Genomic DNA, 23,460 nt, shown 5'->3' on the forward strand with positions numbered 1-23,460 from the left:
CAGAGCTCGCAAATCCCTAGAAATCTTTTGATTGGATGTATTTGGTGTATTTTGTTTTGAGACTTCAATTATTAGATACCTGAGCACCTCCGTCAAGGAGACTTCAATTATTGTTGGATTCTGCTACGGTCTGTGGCGCCACGTGGGGGCCGGGAACTGTTCCGTTTCATTGAACTCAACTTAAGCTGGCACGTGCTGAGAGTTTAGAAAAACACAGTGCACGTTAGAAGATGCCAACGTCTAATTAAATTAGTGTGGACGGCGTTCTGGAAGACGACGATGCTTTGATCAAATGAAATAGTTCATGTAACTTATCTTGTGGAGACCAGATGCATTATGTTATAGCATTATTATTGAAAAAGAGAGAGAGAGAGAGATGCAAAGCTTTAAACACACATGAAATGGTTCATGTAACTTATCTTGTGGAGACCCGATGCATTATGTTATAGCATTATTATTGAGAGAGAGAGAGAGAGAGAGAGATGCAAAGCTTTAAACACACATGAAATGGTTCATGTGGAGACCAGATGCATTATGATTATTGAAAAAGAGAGAGAGAGAGAGAGATGCAAAGCTTTAAACATACATCCAACTGTACTTGTTCATACAGTTGTGCATGGCCCCATCCTGTTTCCAATCATTTGTGCCTCTTATCTCCATCTCTTTCAGTCTCTTAATGAGAGAGAAGGCAAGGATTAGGTGTAATACTATCTATTGGGTTCCCACACGTAGCCGCCTCTGTTACAGGTTACGAGCGTGGTCAAATGGTTGTATACTTTATCGGCATAGCATGGAGGGTTCCGTTGTGTAAATGCCATACAGCTGTGGCGCCCAGTGCGTCCAATTTTTAAGAACTACCAAGTTGCCTTCCAAGGTCCTCTTAAGTCATTGCAACTTGGCTATTGCTGCGTAAACAAACTTAAATGCCTTAAAAGTTTTGCCTTTTGCACGTAGGCTCCTCCAAGATTGTAACATGAGAGAGAAGGCAAGTTGTAAGTTCTTAAAGGCAAAAAGGCAAATTGGAATTCTCAAAAGCAAGTTGTTATTCCTAAAGGCGAAGGGCAAGATTATGACATGTATGCTCCTCCATCAACTTCTAGAATGAAGTGAGAAGGATATGATGTAGTTTCGTGTTTATAGGAGCTTGAAAAGGAAATAAAAATACTATAATGTCTTAGAAGCCACTAATCTTGGTTGCTTGGTTGCCCACCGGACAATTCGATGGGCCTTAACAAAGAGTGATCTAAGAGTACACCTTCTTTCTAAACTTCCTTCAGTATGGACCAAGATGATATTTGAGTTGAGCCCACTAAATTTTATCTCGAAGGATGGATCGAAAAAACCTCTCTATAGTTTAATTCCGATCTTACATGACAATGCAAGAATCTAGTCACATTCTCACTATAATAATCGACTCCAATTTGTATAATTCAATTGGAGTCTATCACGCGCCTTGTAAACAGTGTTATTTGTTTATATATAGCACAAACTCCTTGTGTTTAACCTACCCTTTTTTTAAAAATTACTCTCCATGTTACTGCATATTCTTACAACAAAACTAAGAACTTTACCCACCTACCCCTCTAAGGTAGGCTTGGTGAGCCAAGTTTTAATATTAGAATTACTCTCCAGGATGAACTCTCAGTCGTTTTTAGTACCACATGCGATCGGTGTTCGAGCGGTCCATGTTAGAGACCGGTTCCTGAGGTGGTGGGCCTACCCTGTGAGGTGGTCATCCGGTCGACCTAAAAATTGGTGTAATTATTAGTTGGGCCACATCCACTAGCTGAGCTGTAAACCAGTCTCACTACAAAAATATATATCTAAATTTCTTTCTTTCCTTTTGATTTTTTTTTTTTCCGTGTGTTCATGTACAGACATATCCTTCTATAATTGAATTGATTGGCCACATCCACTAGCTCAATTATAGACCAGTCTAGCTGCAAAAATATATATCTAAATTTCTTTCTTTCCTTTCGATTTTTTTTTTCCTGTGTTCATGTACAGACATATCCTTCTATGATGGAACTGATCTACCATTGAGCGGCTTGATCCAACTGATAATTTTTTTGAAAATTGGACCATAAGAAGGTTACAGGATGGCCTCCAACCAAACACCATGTGATTTTGACTGGCTTAATTATATGGCTCCAGAAAACTAATGCGCTGACGAGCTCACCCCACCAGGTGTATGTGGACCCTTGGAGGAGTCACCTCACGAATCAAGTGTACATGTCATAAGGTTTCTAATTAAGCTGCCCGATAGAAGGAAGACGTCGCCTCTTCATCAAATTAGTGTCGTTACGTTTGCATGATAGCGAAGTTATTCCACTCACGTACACATCAGGGTAGTTGGTAAGCGGAAACAGAATTTAATTTATAATTTTTAAATAAAAGAATATTTGATGGTTGGCTGCCATTCTGTCAATTAATTGCATTTTTTAAACACGATCAATCATAACTTTATTTGAGATAGACCTTATAAATATAATCCTTGTTTTAGCTTATGTACACTGTTCATCTTTTAAAAAAGAAATGTTTCCCTCTTTCGTAGTTATTTAATTACAGGAGAGTGTTCTTTCCTTGATGAATGCAAAAAAAGATAGTAGCCGTGCTAGATATTTGGATTACCATCATGGGAAATGGAGATAAATAAAATACTTTCTATTAATTGCGAGGCGCAGGAATTTGTTAAAGATTGGCCCCTTGCAATGAGAATTCTCAAATTAATCATAAGAAGCTATCTTCGATTTGGCATTGAGTGTCATACCAAAGGAGTTATATGCCAAGAATAAATCAAGCTTGTATTTAGGAAGTGGACGTTAAAAGCAACTTGTCTCAACCCCAGCAAGATAGTAAACTACTTTTGAACCACCCCCTCTCACGAAAGAGCAGTAGAAATAAGATTAGCAACTTCCACAAATATCTGAATTGCTTAAAATTTTATCTACCTGATTGAAAGTGTAGGGACTGCATGCCATCTAGGTCAATGGGTCACCCTATCTTTTATGTCAAATAAAAGGACCATCTTCCAATATTTTACATCCTTCTTTATCTAAAGATCCTATATGATTGCATCGAATAGCATTCATCTTAAGCTCCAAAAATGTCTAGAGAAATGTGTGGACGCTTCAGTGATCTCCGGTTTTCAGCTTTCTCGTCAACATTTTCTATCATGACATATTTGTTAACGTTTGGGAAAGTTGAAGTATGTAGACTTTCATAAGGTGAACTGGGTTGTTACATCTTGATCTATTATCCCACTCTCCTCGCAGGATGTCATCAATGAAAGCTTGGCGAATTTAGGCTTAGCGTCGACATGTTGATCTTTAAGAACAAAAATCATATGGGGCGGGAACTAAAAAAAATTAATATCGGAGGGGCTTCCTATTTTGCTATTTTTTCTTTAGTACGCATCTTAAGAAGAAATTCAAAAGTTATAGATTCTTTCTACTAACAGAGTCGTCGGTTACATAATTTAAAAAATAAAAAAAAAATTGCATTACATATGTGGCCAAGTAATACACACCAAATAAATTAATTATTTAGCAAGTCAATACACATATTTAGATAAATCGATACATAATTTCTAGAATATACCATTATCAGTACACAATATATGGTCAGATAATATACACTTAGCAAATTTATCATCTAACAACCTAATACACGCTTTCAAGCAGATTAATACACAATATTCAGAATATCATTTTTTTTTTTGATGAAAGAATATCATATTCACTAATACATACTATATGGTCAGTGATTTACACTCGTTGACTTTTTAATACATACTTAGCAGTAATCCAATCTACACTTTTAGATAAATCAATACACAGTTTTCAGAATATGCTTTTTATCATTATACACTATATGGTCAGATGATGCACACCAAGCAATTAATCATCTCGCACTTATTTTTTTAAAGTTATGAGATTGACGGACTATATTAGTAGTATGAGTCTTATTCTTATTTGACTTTTGAATTTTTTTCTCGAAGATGGGCGCTAAAAAAAACGTGGCAAAACAAAAATCTCGTCCCATAAAATATTTTATAGCGCCCGCTCTATATGATTTTTGTTCGAACTTGAAGCCCTTCACCCACCTTGATCTTTGCCATTAAGGTAGTGTGAGGTTGGCCAGGCTTGTATGATACACCTATTTGGTTCAGCTGAGATATAAAAATGAGCTTACAGATTGAAATGCAATTACTAGTAGAGACTCATGCGCTTCTAGAGATGGGAGGGACCTACTTCTTTCAACTTTAAATATGGAGTGGCCTTATCTTTGTTTCCATGAAATAAGAGTCATTTGATTTGGTGCGTGTGAATGAGGAGGTAGGATTAATGCCCTAAGTGGTCGACAATATGCATGCAACTTTCTTTTTCCTTACCAAAAAAAGGTGGAGAACCGACTCTTAATGCAAGGCTATCCGCATGTTCGTGCACGTGTGGAATGCAACTTTGACCATAGCTCATGGGGGGATGGTCTAGGGCTGGGAGCTGAGTGCAGGACCAAACCAGTGAACACCACTTTCAATCATAGCTCATGTATCGATGCGGTACTGGTTGCATCGTGCTATACGTATATCTTTTTTTTTTAATACATCGGCTACTCATACTAATCTTGTATAAGTACAATCAACTGAATCCATGGATGTTGCACCATCTATCCTCGACACTCGAAGCCTTACGGCACCAACACACAAGAAGGAGGGGCAGTCTGTCGACTCAGCTGAGCATTAGCTAAGTATGCAATTAAATTTGCCCACTTCCATTCAATTTTCTTCTTTGCTTCCACTTCCATTGTGGTTTACTTTTCAAACATCATAATTCTCAAAGCAACTGCTGTACGAAATCTAGTTATTTGAGGGGAACTTATTTCAGGTAGATCACGTCACCTGAGCATTCCACTGCTTTTAGCGTATATTGATTTAATCATTGTTCTAAGCTCAACCACTCCACGCCGCGCCGTGCCAAGATGATGGGCTATGCAAAAAGGAACCTAATGTCAGTGCGCCAATCATTCATGACAATCTCGCGATAAAGAAACCATGCGTAAATAAGGATTAGACCCTACTGGAAGCGAAAAAAACTACAATTAGTGCAGTTCAACGTCAGCCGCATCATGATTTGTAGTTTATTGCATTCGCTGTTGCAATACAAGCATCACAATCGTTGAGTCCAAGGTCTTGTTATAGAAGGGATCAAAGTTTGGTTATGACTCTGGCACAGAGGATGGATGGCTACAATTATGTGGTAATGCAATTGCTATATAACCATTAGAACTGATCATTAGTCGAACTTAGGCATAGAAAATATTAAATATAAATAAGTTATACTAAAAATAAATATAGTTTAGGCCTAAAGTTTGGCTCATGACCGGCTCTAATAACCATGCAGCATATAGTTTTCACCTCTGTATCTAAGAAGAAGTTATTTTTATTCACCGAGGAATATTATAAGATGTCCAAAAATATTATAAAGTGTAGTTCTTTCACTCGAGCAAGCAAGATATGTCAAGAATTGTTCATCCTATTCACGTCATTATCACATAAACTACAACATGGCTGGAGGTAAGCACACATATCAATGGTTTTACTAGCTATTGATAACATCGGCGCATAAAACTATATCCTAATTGAAAAGAAATAGCCGAGATCCTTCAAAAATTGAATCACATTTTTCTCGTGTAAATGTTTTTTTTTTAACAACCAAACTGAATCAAATGACTCCCCGAAATTCATGTTAAATAATAAATACAACAGAGAATTCCGAAAATAAAAAAAAAATATCAAAATGAAATGATGGACCCACATAAATCATCATCAGGTGTTAAGTCAGCAAGGCAGGGGACGAGGCACTAAAGAACCTACGATGAGAAGACATTTTGACCTCTTCCCAATCCTCTCATGCAAACTCCACTCCCAGTAGATCTAGGCCGTCCAAATTAATTACCACCCTTGTCTGATAAGTTTAATTAAATAGGCTCCCCGGCCTCGGCCGTCCAAGATAAAGTTGGATCACGTGTTTACGGGCGTGATTTGGTGGGAGGGCTTCCAATAAATAAATAAATAAATAAATAAATACATTTTTTTAATATAAAAAAGGTTGCCACTCCATGGCATGCAGTGCGACGGCGGGAAAGTCGCCAATCGAAAAGCGCGGGGGCGACGGAGGAAGGGGGCTTTTTTTTGCCCTTTTTTTTTTTTGAAGAAAAAACTTGTCTTCGTCGCTTCTTGTAGCCCAAACAAATAAAATATAAAATTAAAAAAATAAAAAAAGTCCACCCGTTTTCTCGCCGCACATGGGCTCTTTCAACTTCCAATCCGTTTTCACCTCCCAATTTTAAATTATTTTCCCTCACATGGCCGTCTCCTCCCCCAGTTCTTAGATCCCTAGCCCGTTCCCTCCTCGCTTCCTCCACTCTGGAAAACTCCAAAACCACTCCCTCAGAGCTACAGAAAGAGGAAAATTTCGCTTGTTTTTCCGACAACAATTTATATTTTTTTTTCGTATTGGCTGCACTGGATTCGTGATCTACGTTTCAGGTAATTTTACATATAAATATATATATATATATATAGTAAAGGATCATCTTGCTATCTGTTTCGATGTGAAGATTTTTCCAAGTGGTTCTGGGATAGGTTTCAATTCGACTGCATCGCTTCTGTTTTGGAATGTGTTCTTCTCAAAGTTCAAATCCCTTTTGCTGAGATTCTATTGGGTTGTGGTCTTATGGAAGACTAGATTATAAAGAGAAGGCTCTTTAGAAAGACCATTCTGGTAGTGGTTTATAGGGATGGCAAGGAATTGGGATTGGTAAGAAGACAAATGGTGCTGTGATCTTACCTTGTCGTGTGGGAAATGCGGGTCCTTTTAGACGGACCCGTTTTAGTTTGAAACTGCACAATTTCAACGGGTTTGTAGTTGTTATTTGTTTTATGGACACATTTGCTGTTCGGTAAAAAGTTTCCAATCCAAAGCAGATAGAAGTTTGTCATAATAATGCCCTAGCTAGTCGACTTTAGCTTTATGTAGCTATTTGAAGGGAGGTAACCTCAACAATGTAGAACTAGTTTTTTAATAATAGACAGGAGGCTGGGCCATGCCAAATCAATGATTTTTTGAAAAATAGTTTCCTGTATCAATAGTGCTCTTCCAATTTGCTCCAAGACAGAAGTGGACATATATATCTGGTGCTGTAACAAATTTGAACTAGATTTTTATGCATGGTTCCAAAAGCGCTGAGTTTTATCTTTTCTGTTCCTCTGCACTTGTTCTATTTTGATGGTGTTTGTCATAGAAATTGTTGTTGATTTACTAACAGGCAATTTCATTTTCAGTTAACTTGTTTTGATACCATGCTTTCCTCGCTTTAAATGCCGTTAACAAGTTTAGAGCATGTACCATACTTCGCTTGTTCATTGCAATCATCGTTACTCACTTTGGTATGAATATATTTCGTTTCTTTCTTTCTTTCTTTCTTTTTTTTCGTTCCATGTTGTATGAAACTTACTGATATCGATTCTAACAGGGTATTATGTTGGTTTTACCCTGTTGATGTATTTTGAAGGAGAGTCAAGACCAAGCTACAGCTGAAATATCACTGCTCTGCTGTCCATTGAAAGTCCACTTGTACTGCAACCGAATTTTGCTGAATGTTGAGTATAATGCTGAGCTGAATGTTACTTTACTGTCAGTGGCAATAGGTTATGCTGATGAGATGATGCCTAGAACTTTTTGTGCTTTGAGCTGATATGTTAAAAGTGATAAACTGATGCGACTGTGTAGTTGTTTTACACTATCTTTAAGATGGGAGGTGAGTTTATTGAAGAAGGAGACATGGATGTCTTGCCTTCTATGTGGCCTGATGATATTGGGAATGAAGCCAGGAAGCAGTTCAACATGGAAAGACCTGGTGTGAATCGGGATATGCTGGAGGATGTTACGATCAAGGACGACCCTTCTGTTGTGGATTTCAAACGCCTCTTAGAACTAACCAGTTACAGTGAGAAGGGTTCTTCTCAGCTGGCATACCTTGTAAAACACTGGGAGTATAAGCACAATAATGCTGTTCGGCTTCTCAATGAAGAGATCAACATCCTCAGCAAACAAAGGCAGGAAGTTGAACTCAAGAAACTAGAGATCCTAGAGGAGCATCGTTTTGAGGAAGATAGTTATGCTGGTTCCAAACGTTCAGTTTCTATTTTGGAGGACGCTTGTGACATATGGGGAAGAGTTCCAAGGAGGAGAAATGACATTCTTGCTTATAGTAGAAAACTTGACATAGATGCCGACTATGATACTGTCATGTACTGGAAGCAGCGGGCTATGCAATTAGATAAAATGCTGGAGGAAAGTATTGAAAGGGAGCACATACTCACGCAAAAGTTGGAGGAGAACATTAAGGACCTTGAAACACAGTCGTCACCAGTTGAGGAATTGTCTCAGATCTTAAAAAGAGCTGATAATTTTCTACACTTTATTCTTCAGACTGCTCCTATTGTTATTGGTCATCAGGTATTTGACTAATCAATCAAAAAATCTGTTCAAACGTATATACCTAAACATCTCTTCAATATATTAGCCCATGTTATGATAACAGAACCAACTGATTTGGTTTTTCAGCTTTCCTGTTTGATAATATAGAGAACTATTCTGAAATCTCCAAAACTCTCTCTTAAACAAATAATGGATATATTAAATATCATGATTAAAAAAAAATTGAACCATGTCAACTTAGCGCAGTTGTTCTAACAGAACCTTTTGATGGTATGATTATGCAAATATAAATCATGTCCATCTTTCATAGTTGTATTAACAATATTGCTGATGGTCGGTCCTGTTTTTCTCATGGTTATTTTGGTCAATATTTTCATGGTCCCTAGGAATAACCTTTTCTTGTTATTTGGTTTCAGGACAAAGAGTTGCGGTATCGATTCATCTATAATCACTTTCCACGGCTCGAAGAGGAGGTATTAAGCCATCAACTACTTGAGTTTTCATCTGACAAATAATGTGGTATATGAAATTCTAGAAGTTTCAGGGTTTTATAGAAGTGAAGTAAAGAAGTGGTAACGAAAGCTGTCGGTAAGGTTGCCAAACTGAAATTCATATATGGGGACATCCCAGTGACCTCACAATTCATAATGTTTACAGATTTTACATGTCCAAAATGTTGGCCACATAGATTGCACCTCTATAGAGGTCATCTGTCAAATATTTTATAAACATATAAAAGAAAGTAAAGAAATGGAAAGACGTAGCAGTTAGAGGAAATGGTGAAAATGTAACAACGATTTACATGGGAAAAAAAGTGAAGTTCCATCAAACGAGGAATCGCATGTTTGATATGTTAAAGAACAAAAATCAGAAAAAAAATGTGATTCTGCAATAATCTGATTTGAACAAAATGGTGTTTGTGATAATAAATAGCATTTATGAACTCTCTTCCTCAAAATATTATTGAAGGTTTAGTTCCAAAGAGCGGCATGATATTATTCCTTGTTTCAGTTAGAAGATCTACACTTGGAATGACAAACTTGATATCTGAAACTTTCTACATCCTTGTCTTGTGGTGTTTTATGCTAACTCATTGACTTGTTGAAGGTTAGACACCCATCAAGTGGTTCCTTTTTAGTGCCCTAAATGCAATTTGCATCATTTATTTTTTTATCACTTCACAAATCACTACCTTCAACCAAAAAGTTAATTTTTATATGTATCTTTCCAGACTATATCAAGCCTTTAATGCATGAAAGTAACATTTGTAAGGTTGTTTCCAAAAAATATAATTTGCTTGCCATATCCTCTTGTTTTTATGTAATATTGCAGCCTTCCCATTGAACTATTGATGTAAAAAAAAAAAAAAAAAATCTTTGACAGAGTTTTCCCTTTTTTATTTGAAAGACCTCGGAGTCTTAAATCCAGTTATGTAGAAGAAATTTGATCTTTTCCAACTGTGAATTTCCAGGATTCAAAACAATCAAAATATGCAAATAATACTTTACTTAAAAAAAATGTACCTTTCATTGTCCTGTTGACTATCTATTTCCAAGAGCTTTAATATTTTAGTTGCTTCCTCTCTCTCTCTGTGTGTGTGTGTGTATGTGTGTATGTGTGTGTGATAAAGAGGTAGAATAGGTAGATATATTGTTCCCATTTATTAATGAAATGTAACGACCTTATGACAGTGAAAAAGAAAGCGATTCAATCTAGTTAGTGTTGAAGCTGTGGTTCCAATTTTCTTTTTTTAAAAAAGTGCACGGTGTTTTGACAGCTTATTTTCAAGCTTTCTCAAGCTTTGATATGATTGTAACTGATTTTTCAGGACATTATAGGTAAAACTGATGAGGAAATATTCTGTGGTGCTGGTGTAAAAGAGATTCAGGATTTCAAGAGAGAAGTCTTGGAGCGAGGTTCACCTGCAAAGAGGGAATTCACATTTGATACCCCGCTATTTGGATCAAAGACTTTTATGATATATGTAGAACCAGTATTTAGCAAGGCAGGAGACAGAATTGGTGTGAATTATATGGGAATGGATGTTACTGATCAGGTATCCATCCTTTCAAAATTTAAACTTTTCTGCTTTCTTGTTTTTGGTTTCTGCAATCCTCCTATGCTGTATTGGTAATGCTACTCATTTAATATATCAATTTTTTATGCACTTCAATCTCTGGGAAATATAAGCTTTCAGTCTGAATTGCTGATGCTAAACTGAAATAGAAAGAAATGGAGAAAAGGGCTTCTAAAAGATTCTTTGTGAAAACTATATTGGTTAAAAATACCCCATGGTTACATCATATGTTCATGATTCTTGATTTTGACTAAAAAATAATTTATATTATTTTTATTTCACACACAGTATATACATGTTGTATATGTAACATAAATAGATCTGTTATTTCTTTATCCATCACAACCTAGTTGACTTATATTTTTTCTTAATGAATCATACTGAATCTGTATGTGTAATGAGAATGATTATAACTCTTTGTTACAGATATATGAAAGATGTCTTCTTTGGATACATTTCAAGTAATAATGTGCTATAAATAAGCCAAAGCTAGTTAAATTAAAGGACTAACTCCACAAAAACTTACTAGAAACATGTTTTGATGTTTTCTTTTTATAGAAAAACTGATCCGATCAAGAAGAAGAAAGAATTTTCTTCAACCCGCTCAACACGACTCTCTAGGAATAAAATAATAAAAAACTATCAAATGCATTTGTAAGCCCTTTGCTATTGTTAGAGATGAATAAAATTGTTACACAGATTCTCTATATATAGTAGTGAGGTTTGAGTCCCCAAATATGAGTCTAATTCTTTCTCTAGCTAAAAGAGGACTTGAGTGAAGTAGAGTAAAACCCTTTTTGCTTTCTTCCAATCAAATATACAAAAATGTGGTACAAGATCTTTGATTATCCTAGTGAAGTTCATCCTTGTAGAATCCAGGCTGGATTCCCACCCTAGTTAGAAAAGGTACATAGTTTTCTAAAATAGTAAATTTTTTTATTGAGATGCAATTTATCCTTGATCTAGAACCCTATATCAACTTTATCTCTTGCTGCTTGCCTAACTCCTCCCGAATTGGAAAGTGATGGCTTTTTGAAGTTTTGGATCATGATGATCCTGCATGTGGCGGATCTTGCTTCCAAAACACTATACAGACCTACCCGAAGTGGCCAAAGTGGTCCACAACAAGTTTGGTAATCCTCCTAGATCAAAGCTCCTCCTATTGAAGGCTTTAGCTCCTGCTAATTCAATATTAAAGATGGTGAAACTCCGGTTTCCCTATCTAAATTTTGGATACCTATGGATTGGTCCTCCCCTTCAATTGGGGCGCAATCATCTTACTAAACATCAAAGATGGTTTCATGATAGAAGCAAGTGTCGGAGCGTAGGCATCAAACGACTCACAGCTCTGGGAACTGTGCAATTTTCTCTTCCAATTGAGTGAGACATCATTTCATATCATTATATGCTGAGATAGAAGTCATATTCATTTGTCTTTCAATATACAAGTATCGAAAGCTTTTCTCCCAGCTACTTGTATTGCTCGCAGTCTATCCATAAACTAAAGCTGAATTGATAGGATTCTAGGCTCTGATGCTAACTTCATCTAATAGGTTCTTTTCTTCGACTTGCACAATTTGAATCTCTCAAAACAAAATAATAAAGAATACTAAGAATTTTTGAAGACGAGGTTCTAAGCCCTTCACTTTCATTAAAGATAAATAAAATTGTTACACCTGTCCTCTATTTATACTAGTGAGGTTCGAGTTGCCAAATTTGTGTCGAATTTTTCTTCAAGTTAAAAATGAATTGGATGAAAAGTTAGATAAAGCCCTTTTTACTTTCTTCCAATCAATACATACAAAATTGTTGTCCTAAGCTTGTATTTGTACTAGTGAAATCTGCTCTTTTAGAATTCTGATTGGATTCCCCTTCTAGTTAAAAGAGGTAAAAAGTTTCTAAAATAGTAACAAATTTATATTGAGATGAAATTCATCCTAGAGGTAGATCTTGACTCCTAATCAACTTTCTTAATGCACTGCCTAACTCTTTCAGATTGGAAAGTTATGGCTTTCCGAAGTTTTTGTTCGCGATGGAGTCCTGAGTATGGTGGATCTTGCTTCCAAGAGCCAGTCCAAACCTATACTCAGTGTGGCTAGAGTGGTCAACAGCAGATTCAGTGATCCTCCTGGATCAAAAACCTCATTTTGCGGTTCTCCTGGAGTTCTAACACCATATAAAGCATCACATGACATGGTTCATATTTGAAGAGAACCTATAAGAAGTGCTTGTTTAAATATAATGAAAGATGCTGTCTTTGTTGTCTGTTTCCATAGAAATTATACATCACCAAATTCTTGAAAGTTAGAATTTTTTTCTTATCAGGAGGTAATTATTTGGGCATACTATTTAAGTTTCTTATCATTTTACACTCCGTTTTTTTCTTTACATGTTTCTTTCGTCCCTTCTACACAAGTCTGAAGCCCTGCTTCTAATTATGGAGTCCTCTGGTCTTCTTTAGTCCATCTTTCATATATACTTAGCTTATTATCTACTGATGAAACCTGTAATTTCTGCATAGATGTGAAGTGTTGCCCTACTGGAGACTTCTGTTATCATCATCATACCATCTTGATTGGAAGATATTTTTTAATCTATTGTTGCAAGTTCTAGTCTCCTCTGATACAATTATTTTCCAACTCTTCTCTTCCCACTCCTTATGTAACTGAACTCTGCATTCTCGTTACTGCTCTGCTCATATTATGTGTTTGACCCCTCTTTCCTGCTAAATGTTGCAACAAAATGTTGCTATTTACCATCTTCTAGAATTTTATCTCAGTTTTTGTCTGCTTTTGAAAAGGAAGATTTTGATTAATATTGTCCTTATCTTAATATGTAGTTTAGATCTTCTAAAATGAAGTAAAAGTTTTCATACGTACCCTAGTTTAGATTTATCTGATAATTTCGAGGCATTGGATCATAGGAGTGAGATGGGCATGTGAGAATACAATGGGTATTTAAATATTCCTGATCAACTAATGAATTTTATGCATCTACATTTTATTGAAATCCAGAAGGTAGTTTTTACTTTCATAGTTTGGGGCTCTGTAATGTATTAGATGCTATGAGACGTTATTATGATAATATAAAAACAATATATTTATCTGATATTAAATACTGGACTGCATGAAAAACCAAGAAGATGATTATAGGTTATTTCATGGTTATCCATCCCCATAAGAATTGTTAAAATTGTTCGACAACATATATCAGATTTTGTGATTTGTTGCATTACATATACATTACATATAATGCCTTTTTTGGTTAAATAGCTAGTGGCTTTAAGCGATACACACTATTTATATTACATGCAATGCCTGTTTTTAGATTTTTTTATTGTTTTCCAACTTCTATGATGGTGAAAACTAAATTCCAGTTTGATCACATAACAGGTGGCAAAAAGGGAGAAAATGGCTAAGCTAAGGGAGGAGATTGCTGTCCAAAAGGCCAAAGAGACAGAACTTAATAGAACGATTCACATAACAGGTTTATTAATTTATTTGTTGAAATTCTATTATTGTTTTTCTTTTGAAAAATAATGGTTTTGTTAGGCATACTTACCCTGTATCAATACTTGTAGAGGAAACAATGCGGGCAAAGCAAATGCTAGCAACTATGTCTCACGAGATTAGGTCTCCTCTTACTGGGGTTGTGAGTATGGCTGAGATTCTGGCGACCACCAAATTGGATAGAGAACAAAGTCAGTTGCTGGATGTGATGCTATCCTCTGGAGATATGGTTCTCCAACTTATAAATGATATACTTGACCTTGCCAAGTTTGAATCAGGTATTGCTTTAGATTTTCTTGGAGAGTTCTCACGCTGAAAACTGCAGGAATACACATACATATTTCTGCCTTGAATTGATTTGTAGCAGTCGTGATTTTTATTAGCTTTATCTTTTGATATTCAACTAGTCATAATGGTTTAAGTATGTCATTTGGGGGTTTATGTAGTTTGCATTTGGGAAGAAATATATAGAAATGTAGGGAAAAAGTGCCACACTGATAATGGTAGTGAAATCATTGACGGTTTTGATATGAGATAGTTGCTTATTCAACATGACCGGTTATGGTCAACTTAGTGGCTCCAGTTGTTCAAGAATGTGCTGTGTTCATTGTGCTTCATACTGATTATATATGTTAAAGAAAGTTCTGGTACCCTTCAAAGTATTCCATGCGAGTAAAAATCATGGCCTATATTGATGACTATGTAATATGATTAAAAAAAATATCTTTAAAAGTATCTGAAGTTCAGCAGTTTTCTTGGGCTTCTCCAACTTTTCTTTATCATTTTCAACTTCGAAAACACTTTTCCATTTGTATTAGTATATCAATTCTCTAATTAGAAAAGGGAACTGCATTTACTATGATGACCTCTGATGGGGTCATTTTCATTATTTTAAAAAAACCAGTAATTGTTGAATATTAGTTCAACGAAAAGGAAGTTTAACATTGCTCCTTTTTGTTTCTGTTAGGAGCTATGAAGTTGGAGGCTACAAAATTTAGACCAAGAGAGGTAGTTAGACATGTCCTCCAGACTGCAGCTGCATCTTTGAAGAAGGAATTGACATTGGAAGGACATGTAGCTGATGATGTTCCTGTCGAGGTAGGAGTTTAATTAGTGCTTCCTTTCTATATTCATGGTTTTATTTCAGTTCTTCAGTACAGTTCAAGAGGCAAGACTTTCTCAGGATTACAGCATCCGCATGCTCTACGGAAACTTCCGACTTAGTGAAATTGCAAAAGAAAGGTGGTTATATTTATAATCATGGACCCAGAAAAATGATCTAGATATTTTTAATAAGAAAATAAATTTGATAGCCTGTGCAAGAACACAAAGTCAGAGAATGGTAGAACTTTGGAAGAACATTTTTAGAAAGCTTAGTCCATAATGCATACTGGATAATTTTATCTTCTTAAACAAGTTAAAAGAGTTTTTGCTCCAGAAGATCATCTAACCTTAAACCTATAATTATGTATAAGACTAGATACTTGTATGTTATTTTGCATACCTTTATGTATTGTATTACACTGATAGTTATCCCATTTTCTACTGATAACCTTTGATGTTTTCTTGTCTAATTCATCAAACATAACTAGTGTCTGAAAACAGTAAATGTTCTGTAGATAAAATAACATGTCAGTTTTCTTTTATAACAACAGTTTGTCTAATCTGGTTTTCCTTTAGCGATTCTTATAATTACAGTCATCTGATATTCTTTCAGGTTATTGGTGATGTTTTAAGAATTCGGCAAATTCTGACCAACTTGATTAGGTAAGGATCTAAATTAGACTTGCATGCTTGGTTTGTAATGACTGAACTGAAATTGGTTTAATGCTTCCTAGTTCATTAAACTATTTGGAATTGAATGGTCATGCTTGTTACTGAAACTGGTTCTACACATTCAGTAGCATCTGCAGACACTTTAATTTTATACATTGAGTTTAATAAGGTCAAACTCTTGTATAAGTTATTAGGAAACTTCTCTGACTATTGGATGCATTCATCACATTCATTCCAAAGCCTTCTCCTCAAGTCTATGCTTGGAAGTGAGGAATTTCTCCTTAGGGCTTCGTGAAAAACTCTCTAGCTCCATAAGCGAAGTTTGAACATCCATTGTTGATCAACACTTGCTACTCAAGTTTATCATATCAAATCAATATAGTGAAATCTTAGCAATTACCTTTATTATCATGATGAAAAAGGAAATTAAGACATTACAACAGGGAGGGAAACTAGGGAACATGAATATGACATCTAAGGAAGAAACCAAGATTTGTCTGGGTGGTAACCATTTTATGCAAATGCTTATAGGGGAACAATAGAGATATACAAAACATTCAGAGTGTTAAACTATAACATGCATGCATTACACATAGGTATGCTTCTTTGAGTATTTCAAGTGGCTGCAATTTCTGATGGAGCATACTCATGTTCATATTACCTAATTTCAGTACCATGTACATGTATCAGACACTGAAGTAAATATCAAGGAGTAGAAACAAGAAGCTTAGTCCATATCTTGTATATTTAACATAGAAATGATTATTCACTAGAATAGTTAATCAAAGATAAGTCTAATACATATCTTTTAACTAAATCAATGCTTTTATAAGGAAAAAAGTTTTTCAGCTGACTATTAAAATATTTGGGCAATCTGATGGGGGCAGTTTTTTTTTTTTTTCAGTTCTTGGGTGAGGAAAGATATACAATGTGCCATGCGACAATATTGCAATTTTTTCCGTTACCAATTGAAACTTTATGCATATTTTCTGTGCTTATTAAATAGATATAAGAAGCCTTTTTGTGTTTGTTTCTCCTTCGTTCGATGACAACCTATGGTGAATATCTTGAACTTATATGCAAACTTATTTTGCAGCAATGCAATCAAGTTTACACATGAAGGGAAAGTTGGGATAAACCTTCATGTGGTTTCTGAGCAAAACCCTGGATGTCAAGAACAACACCATCAAGGTCTAACACCTGTTTTACGATCAACAAGACTAGCAAAGAAGAATTCTTCAGAAACTCAAAGTTATATTGACAGAGAAACTTCACATTGTTCAACTTGTCAAGATTGTCCTGACCAAAACAGTAATGGGAAGCATCATTTGACTAATGAAGATACTGAGAAGCATAATCAGAAGTATGAAAAAATTGTGTGGCTCCGCTGTGATGTATATGACACTGGAATTGGAATACCAGGTTCTTTTTAACTCCACTTCAGACTGCAAAGCCTGCCATATTCACTTATGCTGTATAGAATTTAGTTCTTTCTTTTTTCTGAAAATAACCATTTTAAAAATTCTTTTTCTTTGATCTTGGATTATTTACCTGCACATGATTGTTTCCATCTAACAGATAAGGCATTACCTTCATTGTTCAAAAAGTATATGCAAGCAAGTGCAGATCATGCTCGAAAGTATGGAGGAACAGGGCTTGGTCTTGCAATCTGCAAACAATTGGTGAGACAAATCCGCTTCTTTTATAATCGTTCTTTTTCATTCACATTCCTTGGCTTGATCAACTTTTGTATTTGATATGGGAAAGAAGTCTTTCAACCTCTTAAGTAGCTATTCTCTCTTGTTGCACCGTACAGGTTGCAGGTTTGCCTATAGTTTGTATGGACAATATTAGGTAACAGAGTGACTGTACCAAGTGCCTCTTGATGAATAATATATTAAAGATTCTGATTTTCAGCATTCCTGCAGCCATCGAAAGCAATAGAAGTTTGAACCAAGCTTATATTAGATGGTGCAGTGCAATGTTATACGTGACTGCAATTATTTGCGTTGGTGAATAATGTTGGATGACAATTTTGTTTTCCTTAGCACCAGATGGTCTAAAGTCTAAACATTTGAAATCCTATATTGAGCTTTTCTTACATTTCATTTTTTATTTCCAACAGTATAAAGCTTTGGTTTTGCTAAAATCTTCATCATCTAGTTTCCAATTGAGCATTGGCTCCAATTTTAATCAAAATCCTGCTTTGATGTAACTCATTCTCTTAATTTCCACTCAAAGTTTGTATCATCCATCTTTTACTTCTCATGTCAAGGGTTCTCAGGCTTGGAAATTTGCAGACCCTTGTTCCTAAACATTAAATAAGGTTTATGTTATCAATTCTTGGCCTACGTTTCTCTTTTTTTTAACGTGATTAGGGAGTTTTTTTTATCTCGCTCTCTCCATCCTTTTTTGGAGCATCAAGCATTCCAAACTTAGACCCTTTGCTTGTGCTTTTCTCTTCCAAAACGTCTGTAGTTAGGTTGCCTGGACATACATCTTGGATCCCTTCAGAATCTTTTTTTTTTGGCACAAATCTTTGGGCTTTTTTTTTTAGCTTAAGTAATTTATCAAAATGGTCTTGAAAAATAAAGAAAAAATAGTTTCATATTTACCAAATATTGTTGTCGTTTCTTGTATGTACATATCCAATTTTTTTACAGAAACTCTGTTTGCTCAAGGTTTTCGGAAGTTCAGTCAAACAGTTCATGCTATTATTCTTATACAGATACTGACTAACATTGCAGTGAGCATACTTATTTACAAATAAGAAGTGGAATGTTGTTTGTTGTTTCTTAGAACCATCAAATTGGCTATTTAGTGTATGACTTTCAAGGTGAAACCCATGTTTGGTCCCATGGAGTGAAAGATATCTGCTTAGAATTCTGCACTGCATACACGTTGGAAGATTTCGAAATTTATCTTGATTTGGTATTGATATTGTGAATGACATAATAGAAGATCATTCCTCTTCTTTTCCCTTTGTCTTATAAAAGTCAACATGGTTCTTACACTTTGTGAATGCATCTGATATAGGTGGAGCTGATGGGTGGAAATCTTACTGTGACCAGCAAAGAGCATTGTGGATCGACATTTACCTTTCTGTTGCCTTATAAGGTTCCTTTAAAGAGGGAATGTCCTGATGATCGTGATGAAGATGCAGCAATTTCTGATAGTGATGTTACAACTGATTATAGTATTGATGAAAAAAATGGGTCATTTATCTTTAAGCCTCGGACATGGGGTACTCTATTCTCATCTGATGAATCCACGGTTTGCAAGACAAAACTTTCTGGCAGTAGCATGCTTGATACCTTAGATAGTTCAAATGGTCTGTCAGAGTCTGTCTCATTCTCCTCTAGTGATTGCACATCAAGGACTTCCGTTGATGGGGTCTCTCCAATTTCTGATGCAACAAAGACATTAACTGAACTTAAAGGCCCTGTACAGCAAAGCCTAGGGCATAATGGTAATGATTTTAGGAGGATAAACAGAAGGGATGAAGGATGTCAAGATTCTAGAAATGGCTTTGTAATGCATAAATTTAACAGTTCTATTATGGATTCCAGCAGAACCCATTGGATTTCAGGTTTGCAGCAAGGCAAAATGGCATCCTCAAAGGGAGCTAATATGGCTGAAAGTGGCAAGTGTGTACCAACTTGTCAAAGCCCGAGGCATGAGAAAGAAGATAATAAATCTAAGTGCACGTCAGATAGAAGTTCATTCAAAATTCTTCTTGCAGAAGATAACAAGATCAATGTAATGGTGGCACAATCAATGATGAAGCAGTTGGGTCATAGAATAGATGTTGTGAATAATGGATTAGAAGCTATTCGGGCAATTCAGCGTTCTCGTTATGATCTTATTTTGATGGTAATATTCCAATGTGATTTTTTTTACTTCCAAATTTCAAGTTTGATAAAACATTTATAGTTTTGTTCATAGCTTGTTTGATACAGGGGACGGTTGTATTGTATATGTGCTTGCATTTTCATGACATTTTAACTCTACCATGCATTAATCTTTTCAAACATTGATTTCATCCTAGGGGGAGTTGTTCTCATAATTTTTTCAGTGATGAATAATATATTCAAATCACGGACTTTTACATGCTTTCTTTAAGAAGATTGTGGCACTAACCATTGTATACCAGGTGTTATGAATATTGCAGTGCAATGGTGTCCTAATAATTGGCTTGTTGCTCCAACTAGTTTTAGTTATGTGTTACAGTTTGAAGCTTGTTTTTGAAATCCTGAATAAATTTGAAATAACCACATGCAATCATTCAAGTCTCATACATATTTATTATCTCATCTTGTTTCCTACAAGTAGCAGTAATTGGTTTTGTGAAACTAGAAATGGTGGTAGCATGTCTATGTTTGTTTAGAAATCAACAGTGCTGTGGAAACTCTTTTAGAAGCTATAGCCTCTCATCTACTGTCTGTCTTATTTAAATTAACTCAGAAGAAATGTCTATCTAATATTAGCTTATTTACAGTCAAAAGTATGGGAAACTATGAGTAAATTTGTAAAAACCATTCCTAGGCCTTTAATGCCCATCCACATCTCATGAACATATATTCATTGTTTATTGCAATTCTTGATGCTGGAAGGACCTTGAAAATAAATTCCAAACTCTCTCTATGAATTCTTGCTTTAGAACTGCTGATGCCAAGAAACTCATGGTTGTCCCTCTTGTACGAAATGCAATCAGAAATAGTCCATCTTGCTGATTTGTTTGTTGGGCAAGTGGATGGAATGCTATTGTCTGAATGACATAAAGTGCCATAAAAAGCACAAATCAGCAAGTTATTAGCACAAAATTGGACGGATGACATGAATTTTCAATGTGGTAGTCACAGGTCATGCCAGAAATTATTTTTGCAGGTCAAGATCTTTTTTGAACTTAAAGTACATGAGTCAAGCATAGCATTTGTATGTAGAACCAGTAAGCATAAGAGCATTTTCGATCAACCAATATGAAGCATGACATGAAAAAAGTCTTCCTTAATGAGATTATAACCTGACAGGCAGTGAAGAGATTGGTTTTATCATATTTTATTATATGAAATGTTGGTGACTGTTCCTTGGCATTAGAATAGATTGACTGGAAACAGAACTGCACAATAATTGTATGCTACATAATTGCAGCTCACTGTATAAACTTTATGAGCCAGTAATACTGATCTCCATGGTACTCTTACAGGATATTTGCATGCCAGTAATGGATGGAATGCAAGCCACCAGATTAATTCGATCTTTTGAAGAACATGGTTACTGGGATGCTTCTGTATCCAATGGAGATGATCATGCTATGGCCTGCCCAGATTCACTATCGCATGGACCAGATGCAGGACGGGGCAGAAAAAGGATTCCTATCATTGCGGTAGGTTTTCTAACAGAACAGGCCCATCACTTTCGGTCACCATTCTCACATGTTATTATATTTTTGCTACCAAGAAGATGGATATATTTAAATATATTACTTTTCAATTGACATCTTTTTATACAGCACGCTATGCTATTGCTTCCTTTCCTTTTCAAATTATTTTTACGTAGCACATTGTCCTGTGTCAAGTTATTCTGTCGCTGAAAGAATGAAAAGTCTGATACTTTGTGTGACTATAGAAATGTGGCCTGAGGCATTAGATAGTCCTATTGTTCCGCTATTACATGCATGCCTTCTGTCAAGGCGCGTCCTACAATCTGGACAAACTTGAACTGTAAGAGAAAAAAATGAGGAAGGGTCATGCCTCATTTCTATTGTTGTATTGCAGATGACGGCAAATGCACTAGCTGAGAGCGCTGCCGACTGCCTTGCCAATGGTATGGATTCATTTGTATCCAAGCCTGTGACCTTTCAGAACTTGAAACAATGTCTCCAGCAGTACTTGCCGTGTTAAATATTGTAAAGTGGTTCTTGTAAAATAGAAAAAAAAGAATGTAATGAAGAAAAATTTTGTAATTAATATATCGTCTTTAAATTGTCTCAATGTATCCTAGCCTTAAAGATCCTAAATTAACGACTTTAGAGTTCTAACACGGATGTCCCGTACTTGTACGGGCGAGGACAAAATGACCAAAAATGACTCATGAAGCCGAGGCAAGAAAAAAGGACTTTATAATTCATATTAATGTTTCAAAAGAGATTTTTATCTATCTTTTTAATTATTTTGTTATTAGTTAATGATGCCTACCCCTTTAAGTGCGATTAAATTCCTAAAGGATATTGAATGTCCTGTTTAAACTCAAAGAAGTATGTGTTAATATTACTCCAGTTCAAAGATCTGCACATGTATGGATGACTAAATGATGTGAATCCTTGCTCCTTGAGTTTTCCATCTTGTGTCATTTATGAAATAAAGCTTTCAGGAGAAGAGTAATCAGATTTTTATCTGCAACGTTGTTTGATCATCATTTTGGTCCAGGAAGAACAGTAAGAGAGTTCAACAAGAACTAGTTTTTTCTCTTCATTATTCTTTTCAGTATGTTCCTGTTGTTTCACTTAACCACCGGAATTAGACGTATCAACAGATGTGATTTCTTAAGTTTTCCTTTTGCTCCACGTGCATATGAGTATACTATTTCTTATTCTTGCTCTGGTGTTTAGAATTGGCAGCAAGCAGGTATGAGAATCTAGGCTTTAATGGAGCTTAGCCCTGACAAGTGAAGGAATCCTTTTTACCTATGCCTATCAATTCATAGTATCGAACATTTTAGCACATGAAGAGTACAGATACCACTTGAGATTGGCAGTCAATTATATTCCTCCCCTTCTACAATCATACCAAAGTTTTCTTCCAGTACAAAATTGCAACCTTGGCCTGTCAGGTGTGCATGCCGGTTGCGCATAGTTCTATAATTATTTTCTGAATGTATTCCCTTATTAATACAGCAATGATTACCACCATCACTTAATTCTTGATAATATAGATTTAGTTGGTATCCTAATTGAGTGTGAAAAGTCATCCGAAATCTAGTTCTCTAAACTGGCATACGATCTTCGATTCCTATATTAATTGAGTTCTTCCAAATTTTACTTTTAATTTATATAACGTTCATTATGCACTGGACATATCTTCTAATTTATCTAGCTCGTATAACATCCATTCTGATAGCAGAGGGCCCAAGGTCATGATTTCTCTATTAAACACCGTTTGGTGTGAACACTGAAAGATTCATTGTACGTGCTTCTTGAATTTTCATCGTAACTTGTTTGGCATACATTTCAGGTATCATCGACCTTGTCTTCAACTTTTAGCTTTAGTTGTTCCCATTACCTTATATCCATGTCAAGAATAGAACATTGTAGGACTTTTAACCACCTGGCTTTGCACAGTTTTTTATCTTGACTCATCCTTTTCCATCTTATTCTCGTATTGTTGGTTGTGATTCCTCATTGTGCCATACTGAAAAGCTCTGCCAATCACAAAACGCCCCTTTAGAGAAGCCAATAGGGCGACTAACTAAATGGCTGCCTTTGCAGCTTATCATTCACCTTTGGTCGGAAAAGAAGAAGCTGCCATTGGCACTCCGCGAGTTAGTATTTTTTGATTTTATTGAATATATTCGTACACGTATTGTATGAAAACCC

At 35.6% G+C, this 23,460-nt stretch overlaps 1 protein-coding gene across 7 annotated transcripts; it reads left to right on the top strand.

Annotated features, from left to right (window-relative positions):
* Positions 1–6,202: 6,202 nt before the first annotated feature.
* On the top strand, positions 6,203–21,853 carry LOC103707135 (histidine kinase 5-like). Of its 7 annotated transcripts, none has more exons than XM_089926172.1 (14): positions 6,203–6,550; positions 7,346–7,450; positions 7,537–8,522; positions 8,921–8,977; positions 10,333–10,560; positions 13,974–14,067; positions 14,162–14,368; positions 15,058–15,188; positions 15,808–15,857; positions 16,963–17,288; positions 17,445–17,548; positions 18,903–19,739; positions 21,073–21,252; positions 21,644–21,853. In XM_089926172.1, exons 3-14 carry the CDS (start codon positions 7,815–7,817, stop codon positions 21,767–21,769), a joined length of 3,048 nt encoding a protein of 1,015 aa, XP_089782298.1. In that variant the 5' UTR covers positions 6,203–6,550; positions 7,346–7,450; positions 7,537–7,814; the 3' UTR covers positions 21,770–21,853. The 7 variants fall into 7 exon arrangements, with proteins under 7 accessions (XP_089782298.1, XP_089782300.1, XP_038984025.3 ...); XM_089926174.1 differs by having other exon boundaries at positions 7,576–8,522; XM_039128097.3 differs by lacking the exon at positions 7,346–7,450.
* Positions 21,854–23,460: the final 1,607 nt, after the last annotated feature.

This window comes from Phoenix dactylifera, chromosome 11 (assembly GCF_051530095.1).
Source record: "Phoenix dactylifera cultivar Ajwa chromosome 11, Ajwa_hap1_PhDact_Kaust_v1.1, whole genome shotgun sequence".
Taxonomy (NCBI): domain Eukaryota; kingdom Viridiplantae; phylum Streptophyta; class Magnoliopsida; order Arecales; family Arecaceae; genus Phoenix; species Phoenix dactylifera.